General features: G+C 54.7%; 2 protein-coding genes across 4 annotated transcripts in view; both read right to left on the bottom strand.

Moving 5' to 3' along the window:
- Nucleotides 1-3,813, bottom strand: part of CAMK2A (calcium/calmodulin dependent protein kinase II alpha) — a 64,675-nt gene extending 60,862 nt beyond the window's left edge. Inside the window, exon 1 of one of the 3 annotated variants that reach the window (XM_025292422.3) lies at nucleotides 3,558-3,813. In XM_025292422.3, coding sequence (XP_025148207.2) covers nucleotides 3,558-3,619 — 62 coding nt within the window. In that variant the 5' untranslated portion in view covers nucleotides 3,620-3,813. The remainder of the gene's footprint in view (nucleotides 1-3,557) is intronic. The other 2 variants (XM_025292420.3, XM_025292421.3) reach the window with 2 other exon arrangements.
- Nucleotides 3,814-10,073: 6,260 nt separating this feature from the next.
- Nucleotides 10,074-17,037, bottom strand: ARSI (arylsulfatase family member I). The gene is made up of 2 exons (XM_006040803.3): nucleotides 16,152-17,037; nucleotides 10,074-12,329 (listed from the first exon to the last, which is right to left on the bottom strand). Exons 1-2 carry the CDS (start codon nucleotides 16,469-16,471, stop codon nucleotides 10,925-10,927), a joined length of 1,725 nt encoding a protein of 574 aa, XP_006040865.1. The 5' UTR covers nucleotides 16,472-17,037; the 3' UTR covers nucleotides 10,074-10,924.
- Between the last annotated feature and the right edge of the window lie 1,690 nt (nucleotides 17,038-18,727).

The following is an 18,727-nucleotide window of genomic DNA, read 5'->3' as shown; positions in this document are numbered from 1 at the left end:
CATCCTCCTTCACTATCTCCTGGAATTCACCCCTTCCTCTCCCAGCTGCCCCACCCACCCCGGGTCCTGATCTTCCAGAAGGTTGGGTCTGCAGGGAGCTCTGACCCTAGTGCCCAGGCCCACTCTGAACGTGGAGCTGGGGTGCTGCAACCTGCCTCCTGCCTCCAAACAAGCCTCTGTGCTCCTAAGGTCTGCGCTTCTGTTTCCCTCTCCCATGGGAGGAAGGAGGAATGGATGGGTCAAGGAAGGAAGAAGTGAGCTAGTCTCTGGATTCCCAGAGACAGCCCCACCCCAACCCTCTAGGGAAACTGGAATCAAGTTCCTGGCTTATGTGAATGATATACTGCAGCGGGACCTCCATCCAGGAGCATCAAGAGGCCCTAGAGCATTAATTCTGACCCCAACCCCTCAACCCCTTCAGCTGGCTGCCCCCTAGGCGGGGCAGGAGCCCCTCCTCTGACATCCTCAGCCAGCCCTACCCTAGGGTCCTCGAAGGCCTGCAGTCAGGAGCCAGGCCTCACTGGGCAGGGCGCCAGGAATCCCTCAAGAGGCTCGTGTCCTCCTCCTGTCCTTCTCTGCAGCTGGGAGGCCAGGGCCCTGCAAAAGGAGGTCAAAGGCCCCCATGGCCCCTTGGAGGGCCAGCCTAGCTGCCTCTGGCAGTCATCATGCTGGTGATCTGAAGTGGGTTCCTGGAAATGGGAGCTCAGCTTCCAGGTGGTAACAGCAGTGTCCTGGCTGGCCGGGGCCTTGGGTCACCCCTTGAAGGATGGTCCCTGTAGGCATCTGCGCTGCTCATCCTGACAGAAGAGGAGCCTGTCCCATCCCAGCCAGCCTGGTGGGTTAGGGGCAGGGCTCGGTCAACCCCTTCTGCCAAGCTGGGCAAACTCCTGTCAAAAAGCAAAGCCCTGGCAGGTGCCAGCCCCCATTTGAGGGCAGTGGTGATCTCAGGGTGCCACAGGCGTCACTGTGTCTTCATGAGAACCATCTCACTCCATCCTCCCAGTCCCTCTTTATCTCCAGGTTACAGGTTGTGGGAAACAGGTGCCATAGCCGGCCCAGTGTCACAGCGCTATGGGTGGTAAGGTCCGGGCCTTGTGCCCTGTGCTGGGTGCTGCCACTACCTGGTCATTTGGATTGGAGCTTCGAGTGAATCAGGAAAGCCCTGCCTCCCCAGTGATGCACCCTGGCCTTTTAAACCCAGGCATCAGAGGGGTAACGCCTCATCTCCTTTTTTTCCAATACAAGCATCTTCAGGCCCCATCCTTAGGCTTCCTGACGTCTGGCGAGTCCTGACCTTGCCCGCACTGTTTCGTAGGTTCAAGCATTTTTCTAGGGAAGATAGACTTTCATCAGATTCCTGGAGGAATATGTGACCTTACAAAGGTTAAGAGCACTGGTAATTGTGGAAGGAAATTGATCAGATTAGGCCTGGCCATGCCTGCCACCCTCAGTCTTTCTGCCATGGTCACAAAAGGGCTCCAGAAATTCTGCCCATTCCCTGATCCCTGCAAGAGCCCTGGCAGACTGTGGGGCCAAGAAGACTCAAGAAGGCACTCCCTGCCAAGTCACCACCAGACCACCCAGTCTTCATGATATCCATCTCCTCTTAGGGCAAAACAGCAGTTTTATAAGCGCCTGAGTCACATCTCAACTCCATTTCACTGCACTCTGTGACGCAGTCCTCCCAGAACTGAGCCTTGGTCGCACCCTGAAAGGCAGCGCCCAGCTGATCAGGGAATCCTTGGCTCCAGTGGATGCCGGAACCCAGCTGAGAAGGGGTCCCCGCTCAAGTGCGGCAGACAGCCTGGGTCCTCCAGAACAGCTCCAAACATTTCATTCCTGCAGTCCACACCCCACCCCCAGGACAAAAACACACTCAGAAAGACAGGAAGTCTGCAGACAGGACTGAGCACACGTCTGCACATGGGTATGTGTCTGTACAAGGGTCTGGTGTATGCCTACAGGTATCAGGATAGCCTGGTGTGCAAGTGTGTGTGCGCATGTATGTGTGCGGGCAGCCTACTTGTACACAGTCACGGGCCCACCTCCCACACATATGCAGACACCAGCCTGAGCTCGCACATGCCTTCAGCAGCCACACTCCCACTCGAGCCCATGGGCCCAGGCCTCAAACACACACACATAAACCTTTCCATGGGTATGGACCCCGGTCCACACAGATGTCCATATCCAGACCTCACAGGGACACCAGCCAGCCCAAGTCCCACCTGAGCATCCTTACACAGACATATATTTACATACAGATGATGTGCACACAGCTCCAACCATGTGTACATAAGTGACGCATGTATGCACCTTCGTTCTCATGCAAATCAGCCAACGGACCTCCCCGTGCCACTTGCATCCATCCAGCCCTGCAGGGCACACTTGCATTTTCAGGACTTCCACATAAAGCACACACCAGTACCTTCCCCCAGGGCACATACACATGAACACTTGCACACCTTTTCAGTGCACGCAAGTGTACCACAGAGTCAGTGCTTACACAGCAATACACATCAAAATGCACCCTTGCGTGTGCATATTCAGACCTTACAGCTGCACACACCTGCTTACAGGGTGCCTCTCCCCTGCACTCCTGCTACTATATCAGGGGCCACCCAGGGCACTGGAGCTGCATTGCCCATAGGGCAAACTCTGCCTCCAAACTGTACCCCTACTGTGGGTCTATCTCCAGATGCTTCACAAACCTAGCTGGCGGCACCTGGGAGTGCTCCCTGGACACTCCACAATCCATGGGGCTATCCCAAAGGGCTCTCCTCTCCCTCCCCACCTCCTCCCATCTTTCTCTCCACACCAGTCATCAAAGGCAGGAAATGAGCTCTGAGGCTGGACAACTTTGCCGAGGCACAAGAGCTGGTGCACCCTCACATCACTAGCCCCTGCCTTAGCAGAATCCCCCCTCCCACAGCTCACTGACTGTCTCTCCCCTCCTCCCAACACCCAAGAAGTCTCAACAGTGGCTCAGTTATTAACCCCTGCTGTACCATTGCTCTCACCCTTGGCAGAGCTGGCAGGGGGAAGGTGGGGAGGGGCTGTGCTTATAAAGAGAAGTCGGCCACTCCACACAGCTGCTGTAGGTGCCTAAAGGCAGGAGGAACTACCCAGGAGATGATGAGCTCTCTGTCACCAGAAGTAACCAAGTTGAGGCCAGATGGCCACCTCAAGAAAAAAACTCAACAGAGGATTCCAGCCTTGGACTCAGCTGACTGGGAAAAACCCTTTTAAATCCTGAATTTCTAAGAATCTGTGTGTGCCCAGGTCATGTGCAGTTGTGTGTGTGTGTGTGTGTGTGTGTTTGCATGCACAGACACTGCCACGCATTGTCAACCCTTCACCTCTACACACACACTCACGCAGCTAGCCTTGGCACATCTTGGCAAACATGTCTGTGCCCAACTCTAGGCACTCTGCACATGCAAGCACCTCCAAGCACATTGTCTCCCTTCCTGTGTGCACGGGAAGCAGTGCAGGTGCCCCCCGCCCATGATGCTGAGCCCCCTGAGCCCTCCAGGACTCTTTGAGCTGCAACTCACTTTCCTAGTTCCTCGAAGAGCTGGTACTCTTCCGTGAAGCGGGTGCAGGTGATGGTGGCCATCCTGGCGCTGGGCGGGCAGGCGAGGCTTGGGGCTGTAGGACCAGGACCGGAGCACTGCTGCTCCCAGAACTAGGGGCCACTCGCCTGCCCGTGCTGCCAAGTGTGAACTGAGAACCGGCTTGACTGACGAGCCCCAGGCTTCTGAGCACAGCACTGTGGCTGCTCACAGCCTCGCGAGCCTTCGTCAGCATCCAGGTCCCCATGGCAACCACCTCCGAAACGCCCTGTTCCCGTTGCCCCGGTAACTGCCTCCCCAACACCTGCCTGCCTTCCACTGCAAAACCTGCTCCAGGACGCCCTGGCCCTACCAAACACAATACTGCAGGCCTGTGTGGGCCCGGGGGTGGGTGGACCCAGCACCCCCAAGGTGATGGACTTAGGGAGGGGCTGGCAGAAAGGGAAGAGAAACTTAGTCCACAAGTGATCTTCAGTCTTCCCACCACCCCCACTTCTAACTGTGGGGCCCTTGTAACAGACAGGATGGGATTAAGTGGGGCAAAAAGGCAGTTACCATGGTAACGGCCAGTGGGTGCCATGTTCCGGATGGTCCCCAGAAAAGACAGGAAGCAGTTACCCTGGCAACTTCATCTCCTCTGGAGAGACAGGTATTGCCCCGTTGCCCTGGCAACTGCCAGGTTCTAAGGTTTACAGGGAAACGATGGCTAATTCATTGGGATCTCTCTCTCTCTCAGTAGATCCCTGTAGCCTCTGTAACTATCTCTCTGCTCCCTTCTAATTTTTTTTTTCCTCTGCCTCTGTCTTTCTTATTTCGCTCTCTCTCTTTCTGTTCTTTGCCACCTTGTCCATCACACTGGCACTCTAGCTAGGGGCAGAAGTGCCGAGGAGCTATTGGGGTTCTGGAGGGAACACCCCTGGCAGCCCACTCATCCCAGCCCCTCTCAGCTATGACAGTCAGCTGTCCCTCAGGTCCCCTCCGGAGGTCTCTTCCTTAGCCACGCTCTTAGCCCAGGCCCCCCAGAGGGGCCATAGAGATCTGGTCTCCTGGGTCTCATGTCCCAGTTTCTGCTTGTGCTCCACGTCAAGGTGAAAGAGGCGGAAGCAGCAGTGGGGAGGGGAGCATGGCCTGGCTTGGAGGGGAGTGGCCATGGACCTGCCCTAAAATTCTCATTCCCAAATTTTGTGGGCACATTCCCTGCCAATTTCAACTCTTCAGGGTGGTAACCATATCTATGGCCCCAAGATCTCACCCCAAGACCTGGGGGGTTAAGAAGAAAAAGAACTGGCATTTAAAGATCTGAATTCAATTCCAGTCTTAACATATATTGACTGTGTGATGCTGGGTAAGTCACAGCCCCTCTCTGAGCCTCTCGCTCCTTTTAGCTGCCACGGGAAAGGAAGGCTGTGAAGACAGAGTAGGCTGAGAGCTGTGGAGGCCTCAGTGAAGTATGTAAACATGAGGCCTCTTTTTAGTTTCTAGAAGCAGCAGAAAGAAGATCTAAAGTGAAACAATGACTACTGCCATCACTGCAGCTTGGACTCAGAATCTCGGACCCTCACACCCACCTCCTCCATTCAAGCTCCCTTTGCAGCCCTCCATGCCAGCACTTGCCCACAATGACCACACAATAAAAGGATCCAGGATCCCAACTCTCTTGGGTTTCTAGCCCAGCCCTCCTTCAGAATCTCCAAATCGCCTTACTGGTCACCTCACTTAGTAGACACATTATCTGCTTGTTGGTAATCCCCAACCCCAGCAGATCCCTAACTATACAACCCTAGGTCCGCTAGGACCCCTGAGGAAATCTGGGTACTCTCCAGTTCTGTCCCTCTTCCTGGGCAAGTCAGGAGTGGGAGAGAATGATGGAGTTGACTCTGATGCAGCCACTTCTTCCCAGGAGAGAAACAGGAGGGAGGAAGAGGGGAAGGAGGGGAGGAGAGTCAGGGAGGAGGGGATAAATGGCTTAGCCACTAATTGCACCATTACCACCTTCAGAAAAAGGAAAAACCACTCAGTTTTGTTTCTGTGCACAATATGCTTCCCGCTTTGCCGCCAACGTTGCAATTCAGAGGCAGAGAAGAGAGGCCTTTGCTCAGGGCCTGCACAGCTGGTGGGTAGCGGGCAGGGCACAGAATATACATCTAAAGGCTAGAAGTGATCGCAGGTGAGCTGAAGAAAGGCTGCACCGCCACCCCCGTATCCCAGACCTGCTAGCCTGTCCCCAGGAGGAGACTGCTTCCACACGCAAAAGCACTGGAACCATCCTTAGCGACCACTGAGGGCACCTGAGTCATTGCCCAGAGGAGAGGAGAGGCAGCGTTGGCAGTGGTTAGAGTGACTTCATGACCTACAGGCTGTGACTGGGGATAAGTAGCCTAGCTTCTCTGTGCCTTGATTTCTTAATCTGCAAAATAGAGCTAACATGCCCCAGCTCCAAGGCTGTTCTAAGGATTAAATGAGATGAGCACAGTGTCTGACATGCTGTAAATGCTCAAAAGATGGGAAATGATTCTTAGGAAGAAATTCAAAAGTCACTCCCTCTTCATACTGCTCCCTCTGAATCATGGAAGAACACATCACACATCACTCCAGGTGCCATTCTCTGAGTTCCCACTGGAGCTGAGCTCAGGTTTGGACATCACCTTGCCTGTCCTGGTTTGCAGCATTCCTGCAGAACAAAGGACTGGGGCAGGAGAACAGGCCCAGCATGTCAGGTACTAACTAATAACGCTGCTTTAGAAATTAACAAACAGGACAAAAGGGAATTGTGCCCTGAAGTTGTATTAATGGGGGTCTAATGTTCTGAATAAAGGAGGTGATAGTCCAGCTTGGCTTCTAGCTGACCTGAGCCTCTCCCTTCTCCTCACTCCTTCCTTGCTCCCCTTGAGCCCTTCCTTCTCAGGTATCCCTGTCTTTTCTCTTCCTTTTTATCCCTTTTCCAAGTTCCTGTCTCCCGTCCTCTCTTTCTGTCAGTTTCATTTGGTTTCTTCCTCCCCGTGCTGGCCTGGACCCTGTGCACACGGTCCTAGGGGATGGGCAGGACCCAGGCTGTAGGGTCCTGATGCTGCGGAGATGACTGGAGAGGATGGAGAGGGAGGAAGAAAATGGAGAAGAGGAAAAGGTCTCCTTGGCAACTCCTTGTTATACACACACACACACACACACACACACACCTCCGAACTTTTAAAGGCCTCGAACATGGGTGTGGGCACTGCCTCAGACAGGCAACCCCCATCCTGACGGTAACTGCCACCCTGCCGAGGAGACACGACTGCTAATTCACTGCTTCCTCTGTGCCCAAGAGGCTGGTAGCTGTGCCCAGTGGTGGTGGACAGCGAGGAGCCAGCCCTGCCTGCGTGGTGCTGAGCGCACAAGACTGATTGCATCAGGGGGACTGTTTCTGCCAGACTCCCCATTCCCCAGGGAAGTGGCAGGCAGGAGAGCCCGCATGTGCGCCCCCCTAGCTGCAACTTGCATGCAGCACACAAGAGCAGGCCTGCTTGCCACAGCCTGGTGGCCAGGGGTGGATGCTCTGGAGGGTGCTGAGCTTGGCTCCTACATGCTAGGGTAGGGAACAGGAACACAGGCTGTACATGGAGAGCAGGGCCAAATTCCTGGGTCACAGCAGTGGGTGACAGCTGACTCATGTGCACCTTCCAGAGCCCCTACATGAGCTCACATGCACATGCCCGAGTGCCTCAGGGTCCTGCAGGGCCTGGGCAGGCACCATAGAAAACGTGCCATCCACATGGTCCCCGTGAGGCCTGTCCCATTAAGGGCAGTGAGCATGGGGGCAGAATCAGTGGAAAGTGGGCCAAGAGAGCAATGAGCCTACAGAGGGTCTGGGTGGAGAGTGATCTGGTTTGTTAACTGCAGTGAGTAATGCCAGCCTCGCACGCAGAAGGGAGAGGAGGCAGGGGTCAGGCCCTGTGCCTTGAGGTGTCCCACAGAGGTGGCACTCCTTGCAGGGGAGAGGGAAGCAGGGAACCAAGAGACAGAGGACAACAGCTACTGGGCCCAGGTTTGCACAGCACAACCTGCGGCTTGAGGACCCAAGTTCTAGTCCTGCCGTTGGCAGTGAGTGCTTATGGCAGTTCTTTCCCACTGAGACCTCCGTTTCTTCCTGAGAAATGTAAAGACAAGATGTTCCTTCACTGACTCCAAGGACATGAAAAATAGTTCTTTCCACTTTAGAGCCAAGCCCTGTGCTAAGCACTTTACATATTGCACTATTTTTATACCTCACAACAAATGTCCATGAGATTGGTACAATCATCGCCTGCTTTGCAGAGATGTGGCAAGACCTACTAGTCGAGGATCTATTTGACTTCAGCACCCCTGCCCTGTTTGTAGGACTTCACTAGGGCTGGACAGGCCCAGAGTCAGCCCCATCCCCTTATAGACAGGGGACTAAGGCCCAGAGAGAGGAAGCCGCCTTCATGCAGTCGCCAAAGTCAGGAGCTGTCAGGATGACAATCCAGAACACCTGACTCCCACCACAGTGCTCCTTCCCTTATCCTCCTCTGCCCTCCTCTTTCCTGCAGTCAGGGCTACTTGCCTAGGTCCCAAGGTGCCCAACAGGCACCAACAGAAAGGAGGACATGGTGCCAAGGCCCAGCAGGGGATGTGCCCAGAGCCCTGCTCCTCCAGCCAGGTTGGGGTTCTCTCCTGGCTCCCAGGGGCCTGGTCATCCCTGCCCAGGATGCCACGGACAGGGCGCAGCTCGGACAGGGCCGCCCCTGGCTCTGACCCACCTGGCTGGCAGATCTGTGGCTGTTTGGTCCAGTCAAAGGGAAAAGAGGGGAACTGTCTGGCATCTCTGGGCCCCACTCCCCCCAGATCTATGACCAGGGACCAGAGCTGCCTCTGGTCTGCCCACCCTTCTACCCCTCCCTGCCACAGGTGCTGCAAGAATCTGCCTGGGAATGCCATTCAGAGGCCTGACACAGAATCCAGACCCAGGTGCCCTGGCTGCAGGGGAAGATAGGAGCCCTAGGGAGTAGGAGGAAGGGGACTGGGCAACATGCTCCTCGCTGGGCAGAGCAGAAGCCATGACAAGCAGGTTGAGCCTCTCATCACATTGCCCTGAGCCCTGAGTTCCTCCTTATCCTGAGACCCTCCACCAGTCCCAGGCCCCAGTCAGCTACCAGCACCCTGGTTAGGTAGGCTTGGGGTCTGCTGGGCCATGGACAGAGTCACAGGCTGAACTTGAGTGGGGCTCCTGGCCTGTTTGCTGGTTTCTGGGTTGGGCAGGAGACTGAGGCTGATGAGCTCTAGGCTGGGTTGAAGATAAGATTGGTTCTCCTTCTCAGGGCAGTAGGAGTGGGCACCAGCCCCAAGCCCCCGTCCCAGGTGGGGCCTGCATGTTTAGGGCCCAGTGGGCCACAGAGGGGATGCCTTGATGCCTAGGAACAAGTAGAAATAGGCCTTTTATGGTCCTGCACTTGTGGCCTCCAAAGGCAGAGAAGTAGGGCTGGTTGAAGCTGGAGGCGGGGCTGCTCAGACAGAGCCAACTCAGCACACACGAGAGGCCTCTGCTCAGCTGGTGTGAGCCTGGGGCAGCAGGGGAGTCCTGGCTCCATGCCACTCTGGAAGGGCCCAGCCCACACAACTGGGACAAGGGTCCTGCAGAGCCGCGATATCTCAGGTAAGTGGCAGACCACAGATGAGCCAGCCCTGGGGAATGCTGGACCTGGGACTGCAGAGTTCCCCTCCAGAACAGGCGGAAACGCTGAGAGTGGCTGGAACCCAGAGGCTTCAGCTGGTCGTGGCCCCTGATTCATCACGACCCAGGCATTGACAATCTGGAGACAGAGAAGGGTTCTGGTTGAGGGAAGCCAGAATAGGGAAACGAGAGCAGGGTTGGGGGGAAGGGGCCCAGAACATGGAGGTCACCTCCACTGTGCAGCCGCAGCCAGACCGTCACTCCTGGGCTCAGCCACACTGCAGTAGGCCTGCCACCCTGCCACCAAGTCTTGAGCCCCGCTCACTGCACCGCACCCACCCCACCCCACCCCACCCCACCCGTCCCGCTCATCCACATGCTGACGAGTCCTAACAGGCCTCCTTTGCCAGAGACAAAAATAACTATTTTCAAAATTCACAGCAGGGCTTTCGCCTACACACACTGCACGGACTGGAAGCTGAAGGGAGATTTGCAGAACGCAGTGTGCAGATAGAGGCCGCTACCCAGCCAGCGAGCCCTGAAACCCCCACGCCCTCCTCCCCACTGCCCAGCCCGTGTCCCCCAACATATACACACGCCCAGTGGTGCCCAGAACACCTAGGGGGAGGGTTCTCAGTTCATTCGCTGTACACAAGGACGGTGAGGTCCAGAGGGGGCCCGAGGCCACACAGAGGATCTGGAGCAGGCCTGGGCCAGAACCCATATGTTTTGTCCCCTGGACAATACCCAGGACAATGGTGAGCTCACACCTGGCCCAGGACACACATGCACACACCCACGCCAGCTCACAACAGCACTGCAGCCCTTGCTTCTGTGTTTCTGCCTTTTAATCAAGTTCACGGGTTCCTCTACAACCATTACTGCAGCCGGTTCTCTACAGGCCTGTGAGGTAGGCAGAGCCAGGGCTAATATTCCCTTGTGCAGGTGTGGAATTCGAGGCCCAGGAAAGAGGACTGGGCCCAAGGTCAGAGCAGAACCCAGATGCTCTGATGGTTGGTGTGGGGCTCTTTGCACAGTTGCTTCCACTACTTTAAATCCTGCAGCAGCTAACAGCCAGGCCCAGTCCTCCCCTTCCCTCCCAGGAAGGGGAGCTCACCACCACCAGTCTGTCCCCAGGACTGGCCCAGGTCTCGCGAGGAACCAGGAAGGTCCCAGGTCCCTGCACCTCCAACCTCAGTACTCAGAGCATGGCTTCAGACAGAGGTCAAGATCATGATGCCGCAGCTTGGGTCCATGCCTGGAGCTGCCTCTGGGTGGCCCCTCACCCAGGAAGTACCACAAAGGTTCAGGGTTCAAGAGTAAGGCCTTAAGTGAGCTAGGCGGTGACAAAGTTGGTGGGAACTTCACCGTGGTCCCAGGCACCGATCCACACCACAGAGTGACAAAGTCATTAGAGCTCATTCTCCAGATGAGGGAAATGAGGCTCAGAGAGCTCATGCAGGTCACCCAAGGTCACAGAGCAAGTCAACAGAGAGGCAGGACTGGGACCCTGGGCATCCCAGTCTTGTTTATTCTCCCCCAAGCCCCAAACCAAGCTACCCACCCTTCAACTGAGAGACTGTATGACCTCCATTTCCCTGAAGAGGAGGACTTGACTGGAAGCCCCTCCCTGGTGAGGAACAGGGCCAGCTTGCATGGGAAAGTATCTCAGCCCCACCCATCAGATCCGATGGGACATCAGTCTGGTGTTGAGTTTACGGAAAAAGGATCTCAGCTTGCAAATCTTGCATTTTTTCTTGCGTCGCCCCCTGGACTGGCTTCGAGCCCTGCCTTCCTCCTCTTCTTCATCTTCTTCCTCATCACTGGCCCAAGGCCCCCATGCACCCCCATTAAAGTCAGGATGGGCCCGGGGATTCTCAGCTGGGTATCGCACGGGGATAGCTGTGCGGTTATAGTCCACCAAGCGGGCCAGCAGGGCTCGGACCACATCCGGCCGCTGGCCAGCGAGGTCCTCCCGTTCGTAGGGGTCAGCACTGATGTTGAACAGCCACACGGCCTGGCGGGCACTGGCCATCCTCTCCAGGTTCCACCAACTGCCAGGGAAGGCGGCCAGCGTCTGGGGTGGGATCCAGTCGCCATAGCCAGGGTCTCCGGTCAGCAGCTTCCACTCGCCCACGCGGATGGCGGCCTGCACGGCGGTATTCCAAATGCCGAAGCCGCCCTCGAGGGAGCCGTGCCGGGCATGGTTGTAGAGCGGGTCAATGTTGTGCAGAATCTCTGTGCGCGGTGAGGCCCGGCCCTCGCTGATGGCTGGCCACACGTCATAACCATCCAGCCCATCAGCTGCCGAGGCAGTGCCCCCCGCCAGAGCCACCAGGGTTGGGTACCAGTCAGTGATGTGCACCAGTGCCCGGCTTGTCCGTCGCTTTCTCTTGAGCAGGGGGCTGTGAACAAAGCCCAGGCCCCGCACACCCCCTTCCCAGTAAGTGCCCTTGCGTCCTCGCAGCGGCCAGTTACTGCCCCCCGAGAAGGTCTGGCCGCCGTTGTCACTGGAGAAGATGATGACGCTGTTGTTGTAGAAACCGTGGCGCTTGAGGGCCCAGGTGATGTTGCGCACGGCCTCATCCATGCAGGTCACCATGGCCGCGTACTTCCTCCGCGCCACATTGCCCATGGTGCGGTAGCGGTACAGGTACTCACGCGGGGACTGCAGAGGCGTGTGCACCGCCTGGAAGGCTACGTAGAGGAAGAGGGGCCGCCGGGGGCTGTGGCTGGCTAGGATGCGGCTGACGCGCTGGGCGTAGAGCAGAGTGGAGTACTGGCCGCTGAGCCCCCAGGCCACACTCTCACCCTCATGCAGGTCGAAGCCGCACACCCCGGGGCCGTCGCAGTTGTCATAGGTGTAGTAGTCCACGTTGCCTGTGAGCGAGCCCAGGAAGGTGTCAAAGCCCCGGCGCGTGGGCAAGCACTCCTTCCGGTAGAAGCCCAGGTGCCACTTGCCCACCATATGGGTAGAGTAGCCCAGCTCCTGAAGCTTCTGGGGCAGTGTCACCTGGTCCAGGGGCAGGCAGTTGGGCTGCCGAGGGCGGATGATGGAGTGCTGAAGTCCTGTGTGGATCTGGTATCTGGCGGGAAGAGGGGAGGACACAGAAATCCCTGGTGAGGCAGAAACCACTGTTCTGGCTCCCCAACCTCCAACACTCACTCCGAGGTGGGCTCAGGTGCCAGCACTACCGGCAAGAAAAGTAAAGTAACCAGTGCTGTGCTGTGCTTAGTTGCTCAGTCATGTCTGGCTCTTTGCAACCCCATGGACTGTAGCCTGCCAGGCTCCTCTGTCCATGGGGATTCTCCAGGCAAGAATACTGGAATGGGTTGTCATGCCCTCCTCCAGGGGATCTTCCCAACCCAGGAATCGAACCCAGGTCTCTCGCATTACAGGCAGATTCTTTACCAACTGAGCCATCAGGGAAGCCCAACAATACTGGGACGAGTAGCCTATCCCTTCTCCAGGGGATCTTCCCAACCCAGGAACTGAACCAGGGTCTCCTGCATTGCAGGAGGATTCTTTATCAGATGAGCTACCAGGGAAGCCCAGTAGCTGTTATCAAATGTGCCCAGCACTTCAAATGCATTAGCTCACTGAACCCTCAAAATCAACTGAAGCAGGTATTTGTCATCTTACAGATGAGGAGGTTGGAGCCCAGAGAGGTTAAGCCACTCAAGCAGTATCACACAGCTAGGAAGTTGGGGAGTTAAGAGTTGAACCCAAGCTAATCATGACAACAACAATAACAAAGGCTGGTGCCAAGCACTTGTTGTATGCTCAGTATTGCGGTGCTACGCCCTTTATAGGAATTATCTCATTAAATCCTCACTTTAACCTAGGGGGTGCCTATCATTATTATTTCCATCTCCCAAATAAGAAAATGGAGGCTCAGTAAATTAAATCATTTAACCAGCAAGTCACACAATTAGTAATTAGAATTGGGATTTGTATCCCCAACAGTTTGACTCCAGATTTCAGAGTCCCTACATTCTAAGCCCCCTAACTTGTCATGGGGTCTAGAGCAAATCCTACTCTCCTAAGAAAACTCCTATTCACTCTTAAAAGTCCAGCCCAAATGTTACCATCACTATAAACATTCTCACTCAAAGAATGAGCCACTTTTGCTGCTGGGTTCTTACAGCATTAAGTACAAACCTTCACTGGTTCAACTTAGCCATAGGATTCTACTTGGCTGTACATACATGTTCTTGGGCCCAATGATATTTAATGAGACTGCCCCTTACTCCTCTTTGTATTCCTAGTGCTCCGGAGATGTTTCAAGGACACTTAATTACTTATGAAATAAATGAATGAAGAATGACACTCAAAGGATTTTAGAACCAGAGGGACTCAAATCATTTTCTAGTTTATTCATCTCAACTTAAAAAGAAATTAAGGTTCAGAGGAAGGGAAAGACTTCGTTTAAGTTCACTCAGTGGTCAGGAGCAGAGCCAGGACTTGAACATAAAGCCAATCAGAGTCCCCAAACACAGACCCTTTTCTGGTAAATTAGGCCACCACTTCTTTCCCCCATGGAGGCCCCAGTTAGCTCATGTGAGGAGTGAGCTGGTTGGAATGGAACACATGTAAAAACCTTCCAGCTCCCAAATGTTATGAGACCAGTTCTCAGGTGCCTGCCTGCAAGTTTATGTGGCCCTGAGATCCAGGTCACTCACAGGCTAACGCCCTGAGGCAGGAGCAAACGGTGAGCAGAACTCTTCATTCCCCATTTATTCATTTCTATCCCATTTCTTCTTCTGTGGTCAAGGCGCCCATGTTATCTGCTTAGAGTGTCGCCTTCACTCAAGCTTACAAGCCCCAGACTAAGTAAGAAGCCTGGAACTTCACAAGTGTATTAGAACCCCACACCTTTTTCTCACTCCCAGGCATCCAAGTTAAGCCAGTCATGACCTAAATTCCTGATACCTTTAAGCTGGTCACTGGGGTGCATTTTTCTGTTTTGGTTTCCTTATCGTAAAGCTGTTTTGGTTGTCAGCTATTATTAGCTACTACTGCCATTTTTAACACTATAGGCTGCATACACTATTTCACTTACTTTGCCTAAGTAACCTACAGTGAAGACTGTTATTACCTCCATTCCACTGACGATAAAACTGAGGCTCCCAAGAGTGCAGCAACAGGCCCAAGTTCAAGACGGCTGGCAAGCAGGAGCGCTGAGCTTTGAGCCCAGGTCTCACACTCAAAATCTATCAGTGATGTGGCCTCTGCAGACCCTGGGTTAAGCTAATGAATGATTAGATTTGATACAAGAAGTACCCAAGGGCCCCGAGTGGCAGCAGGCCTCTTTTTCGCAGAGGCTGGACACTATAGAACCCTGCTTGGTAAAGTGGGTGGGCCAGCTAAGAGTCACTAGTCTGTCTTCAAGTGAGTAACATGGGAAACTGGCTCTCTCCAGCTTTACCAAACACGGCTGAATGCACTAACAAACACTAATGAGAGTAGTCAGCATCAGTCAGATGGAGCCAGCTAGCTGCAGGGGGCGGAGGGCAGACACTGCCCGGCCATGCTCAGCTAATTTTGCAGATGGGGGTGGGGGGGTGGGGAGGTGGCAGGGCTGGAACGCTGCCCTGCATGCTGCTCATTCCCCTGCTTAAACCAAAAGTCATCTCTCGGAGAGAAATGCTAACTTGTCCACCACTCTTGGGAATGCAGATTCCTCCTCCCTCTTCTGGAAGCCGGCTAACATTGGGTCTTTACTGTCAGCCCTCACCCCCAACTCATACACTCGTGCCCCTTCCTCTTTCCGATTCTCTCTCTCAGTTCCTAGAGCTAAATGCTAAGTGCCAGGTTGAAGAAAGAAAAGGCACCTATTTGATTCCCAGTTCCAGGGCCCCTCTAAGCACCTGGCTTCTCAGCCTTCTCTCCTACCCATCCCGAAGCTGGGCACAGGCACGGAGTTTGGCCCTCCCTGATTCTGTGACTCAGTTTCTCCCATCCAGGAAACAGGAAGACTATGGCTCTGGTTTCTGAGATCACGCTAGTGGCTTCTGGATGGAATTTGGGAGAAAGCACGCCTTGGACCCCATCCAAGGAGGATTAGCTTCAGCCTTGCCAAAGGATTTTCTCCTAAGTGGCCAGAGTTTGCCTTCCACACACCCACCTCCTGTTTCCCTGCTCTATTAATCCTGTAATCCTACCACCTTGCCTGTGGACAACTCCTTATGGAGAAAGCAGCACGTCTCCTTGGGGCTCCCAGCCAACTTGGGAGGATTTTACAGATGCAAAAACAGAGGCTTTGAGAAATGAAGTAACTAGCCTAAGGCTACACAGGTCAGGCATCCTGTGTGTGCCTTTCTCCTCCACCTATCCATTCCTTGGCTTCCTCCCAATGTCATTATTAAACAATTTGGAGGCCCTAATCCTTCCAGTAACATAGAGGCTGCCATTTATTGATAAGCAAGCAACCTATATGCAACTGGTTCCATCCTCACCACTCTTTTTCAAGATTAAAAACTGTTCTTCACCCCATTTTATGGACAAGAAAATTGAGGCTTAGAGAAGTTACATATCCTGCTCAGGGCCTCAGGGTATGTAAATATTAACAGAAGCAACATTCAAACCTAGATGTCAGAGGCTTCCATGTTCCTCTAACAAAGAGATGATTAGATGTCTCCTTCACATGGTGTGGAGTCTGAATGTCCTAGAACATCAGAGGGAGAAGATCCCCAAAGATGATCCAATCCATTCAGTGTACAGGTAGGGAAACCGAAGCCTGGAAAGGGCAAAGCTTTACTAATGATCACACAGTCAACTGGAGACAGAATTGGCTGTGAGCCGGGGCTTCCCAGCTCCCAGTGGTGTAAATGTCAGTACAAAGTGAAACCTACAGCTGGGTTTATTTGGGGCTTGGACCGGCATCAGTGGCTTGGGTCATGCTTACCTGCCGGTGAGAAGTTGGCTCCGTGAAGGCGTGCAGATGGGCTGGATATAATAATTCTCCAACTTGACACCCTCGGCTGCCAGGCGGTCCAGCGTGGGGGTTTCGATATCTGAGCCATGATAGCCCACGTCGTGGTAGCCCTGGTCGTCGGTGAGGATGAATATGATGTGGGGAGGCTGCGGTGGAGCAGCCGAGGGGTGCTCCACGCCAGCCTCCGCGGGCGCGTCGGCCACCAAGCTCGGCTTGGCCCAGTCCCAGGACAGGTAGCCGAAGCCGAGCAGGCTGACTAGTGAGAAGCCGGTGAGGGCTTGCATCGCCATGCCGGCCCGTGCGTCCCGGCGCGCAGCGCTCCCAGGGCCGCACCGCCTCGCGCGCCCAGGGCGCACGGCCCGCACGCCCGCCGGCCGACTGGCCCGGACGCTGCTAGAGCGCTCAGCGTCCCCGGGGGGCGACCCAGCGGCCGGTCCGGGACTGGCTGGACGATGACGCCGAACCTGCGCGGCCGCAGCGGGGCGCTCTGAGGAGGTCAGGCCCACGACCAGCAGTCTCCCGCCGCCCCAGCGCCCGCCCTGCGCCGCTCGTGTCCCTCTCCCCTAGTTCAGCCAGGCCAGCCTGAGACACGGTGTGGCGGCTTCCAAAAAGTGCTCTCGACCATTCTCTGACTCCCCTCTTCGTTCTAGCCCTTGATTTCTCCCGCCTCCTAATTTCTCTCGCCTCTGCTTTCCCTTTCTCCTCCTCCCGACCCTCCAGCCCCCTGCCCGGCCTCTCGCCCCGCCCGGAGTCGGGAGAACTGTCGGCTCCCCTTAGGGAGGTGGGCAGGACCCCAGAGGAGAAGGGGAGGGAGGCACGGGTTGGGCGGGTCTGTGGGGGACACCGCGGGAGAGAATGAGAAAAAGTTGTAACATCTGCCGGGGCCGAGCCCCAGGTGGAGGGGCGGGGCGTCCAGCGGCGGCTCCGCCCCCGGGCGAGAAGCCCAGGCCGACTGGGCCCTCTGGCTCCAGCCTCCGCCCTGGCCCAGACTGGGGAAAGGAGGGAGGGGGGCTGCTTGGAATTCGATGGAATAGCTCTGGAATGGCCTGGTCAGACATTCCTCGATCATGGAGTCTTAGCTTATCCGAGCGCCAGTCCTGGAAGGGATGTGCATCATTTTCTATTCCAACCCGGTCAGCCCACCACTGGAGACACTGAGGCCTGGACATGGCCAGAAACTTGTCTAAATCACAAACAAATTGGTGGCTTCTTCTCTGGGGCTCACAGTGGCTGTCTGAAGTAGCAGTAGAGACAGCAGTGGAGAATAGGGAAGGCTTTGCCACTTACTAGGGTCTGGAAATCGGGAAACTAGGTGCTGGCCTTGCAGGCTTACCTCTCTCTTCAACCTCTACCCCTCCTCATTCTTCAGTTGACAGCTAGACTGGCAGCACTAGTATCCAGAGGACAGGCGCTGTTGTACACATCTCATAATCCCCAGGCTCCAGAAGCTCCATCAGTACGGGTATCGCTGGGATGAACAAGTGAATGGGCCTCGAGGGTCACCCAGGCCAGTTCCCATTCAGAAAATCTCTGTACCAGGAGAGGCAAGCTTGGGGGACTCCTGGGCCAGGCAAGTATCACACATGAGTCAAGCAGAGAGGCTGCTGTGTTGCCAGAGAAAGGCAGGGGCCGCACGGGGCAAAGGACCTCAGCCTTGAGTCCAGCTGACATTCGTTATGCAAGAATTGTGGACCAGTGTTTCCAGATCTTCTGATTTTCTAAGAACACCCAAATCTAGATTGTTATGAGAAATATTCCGATTGTTAAGAGCTAGTAACTCATTTAAAGCCAAATCAAAGCACTGTACAGGCCAAATCAAACCTATCAGGAGGGACTGCCCTGGTGGTCCCGTGGTTGGGAGCCTGCCTGCCAATGCAGGGGACATGGGTTCAATCCCTTGCCCAGGAACTAAGGTCCCACATGCTGTAGGAAAACTAAGCCTTTGTGCCACAACTAATGAGCCCGTGCTCTAGAGCCCACAAGCTGCAAGAAGAGAAGCCCCCACAATGAGAAGCCCAGGCACCACGAAGAAGAGTAGCGCCCGCTTGCTGCAACTAGAGAAAACCTGGGAACAGCAACAAATACCCAGTAGAGTCAGAAATAATTAATTAATTATTTAAAAACGAGAAAGAAAAGATTTGCATACTGCTGTCTAAAGCTACTTCCAGCTCTTCAAGGACTGGTTCCCATCAGTTTTAAAAAAAAGTATCAGGAATATTTTAGGCCATGGGGTGTCTGTTTGCAACTTCCACTCTGCATCATTGTTTTCCAGATTTTAACAAGGCTGTATTTTTTAATGGGATAACTGAATTAAACAAAACTAGTTAGTGTTTCTTTTTTTTTTTCTTGTTTTTACTACCAGAACTTCGGTCTTTAATATGCTGATCTCCAAAAGTTGTTTTTCCCAATTTTATGTAACCAAGGACCCTCTTTTTCACAGAGCTCCTCTAAGAGCCAGTGTTTTAGGAACTTTGACATACAAAGACTGCCCAGGTGGGTTTTCTCTCTCAGCATCTTTCCCCTGCCAATATTCTGCTGTGATCCCT

Source organism: Bubalus bubalis, chromosome 9, assembly GCF_019923935.1.
Source record: "Bubalus bubalis isolate 160015118507 breed Murrah chromosome 9, NDDB_SH_1, whole genome shotgun sequence".
Lineage (NCBI taxonomy): Eukaryota > Metazoa > Chordata > Mammalia > Artiodactyla > Bovidae > Bubalus > Bubalus bubalis.
The sequence above is the reverse complement of the archived record's forward strand: the minus strand, read 5'-3'. Positions and strand labels throughout refer to the sequence as shown.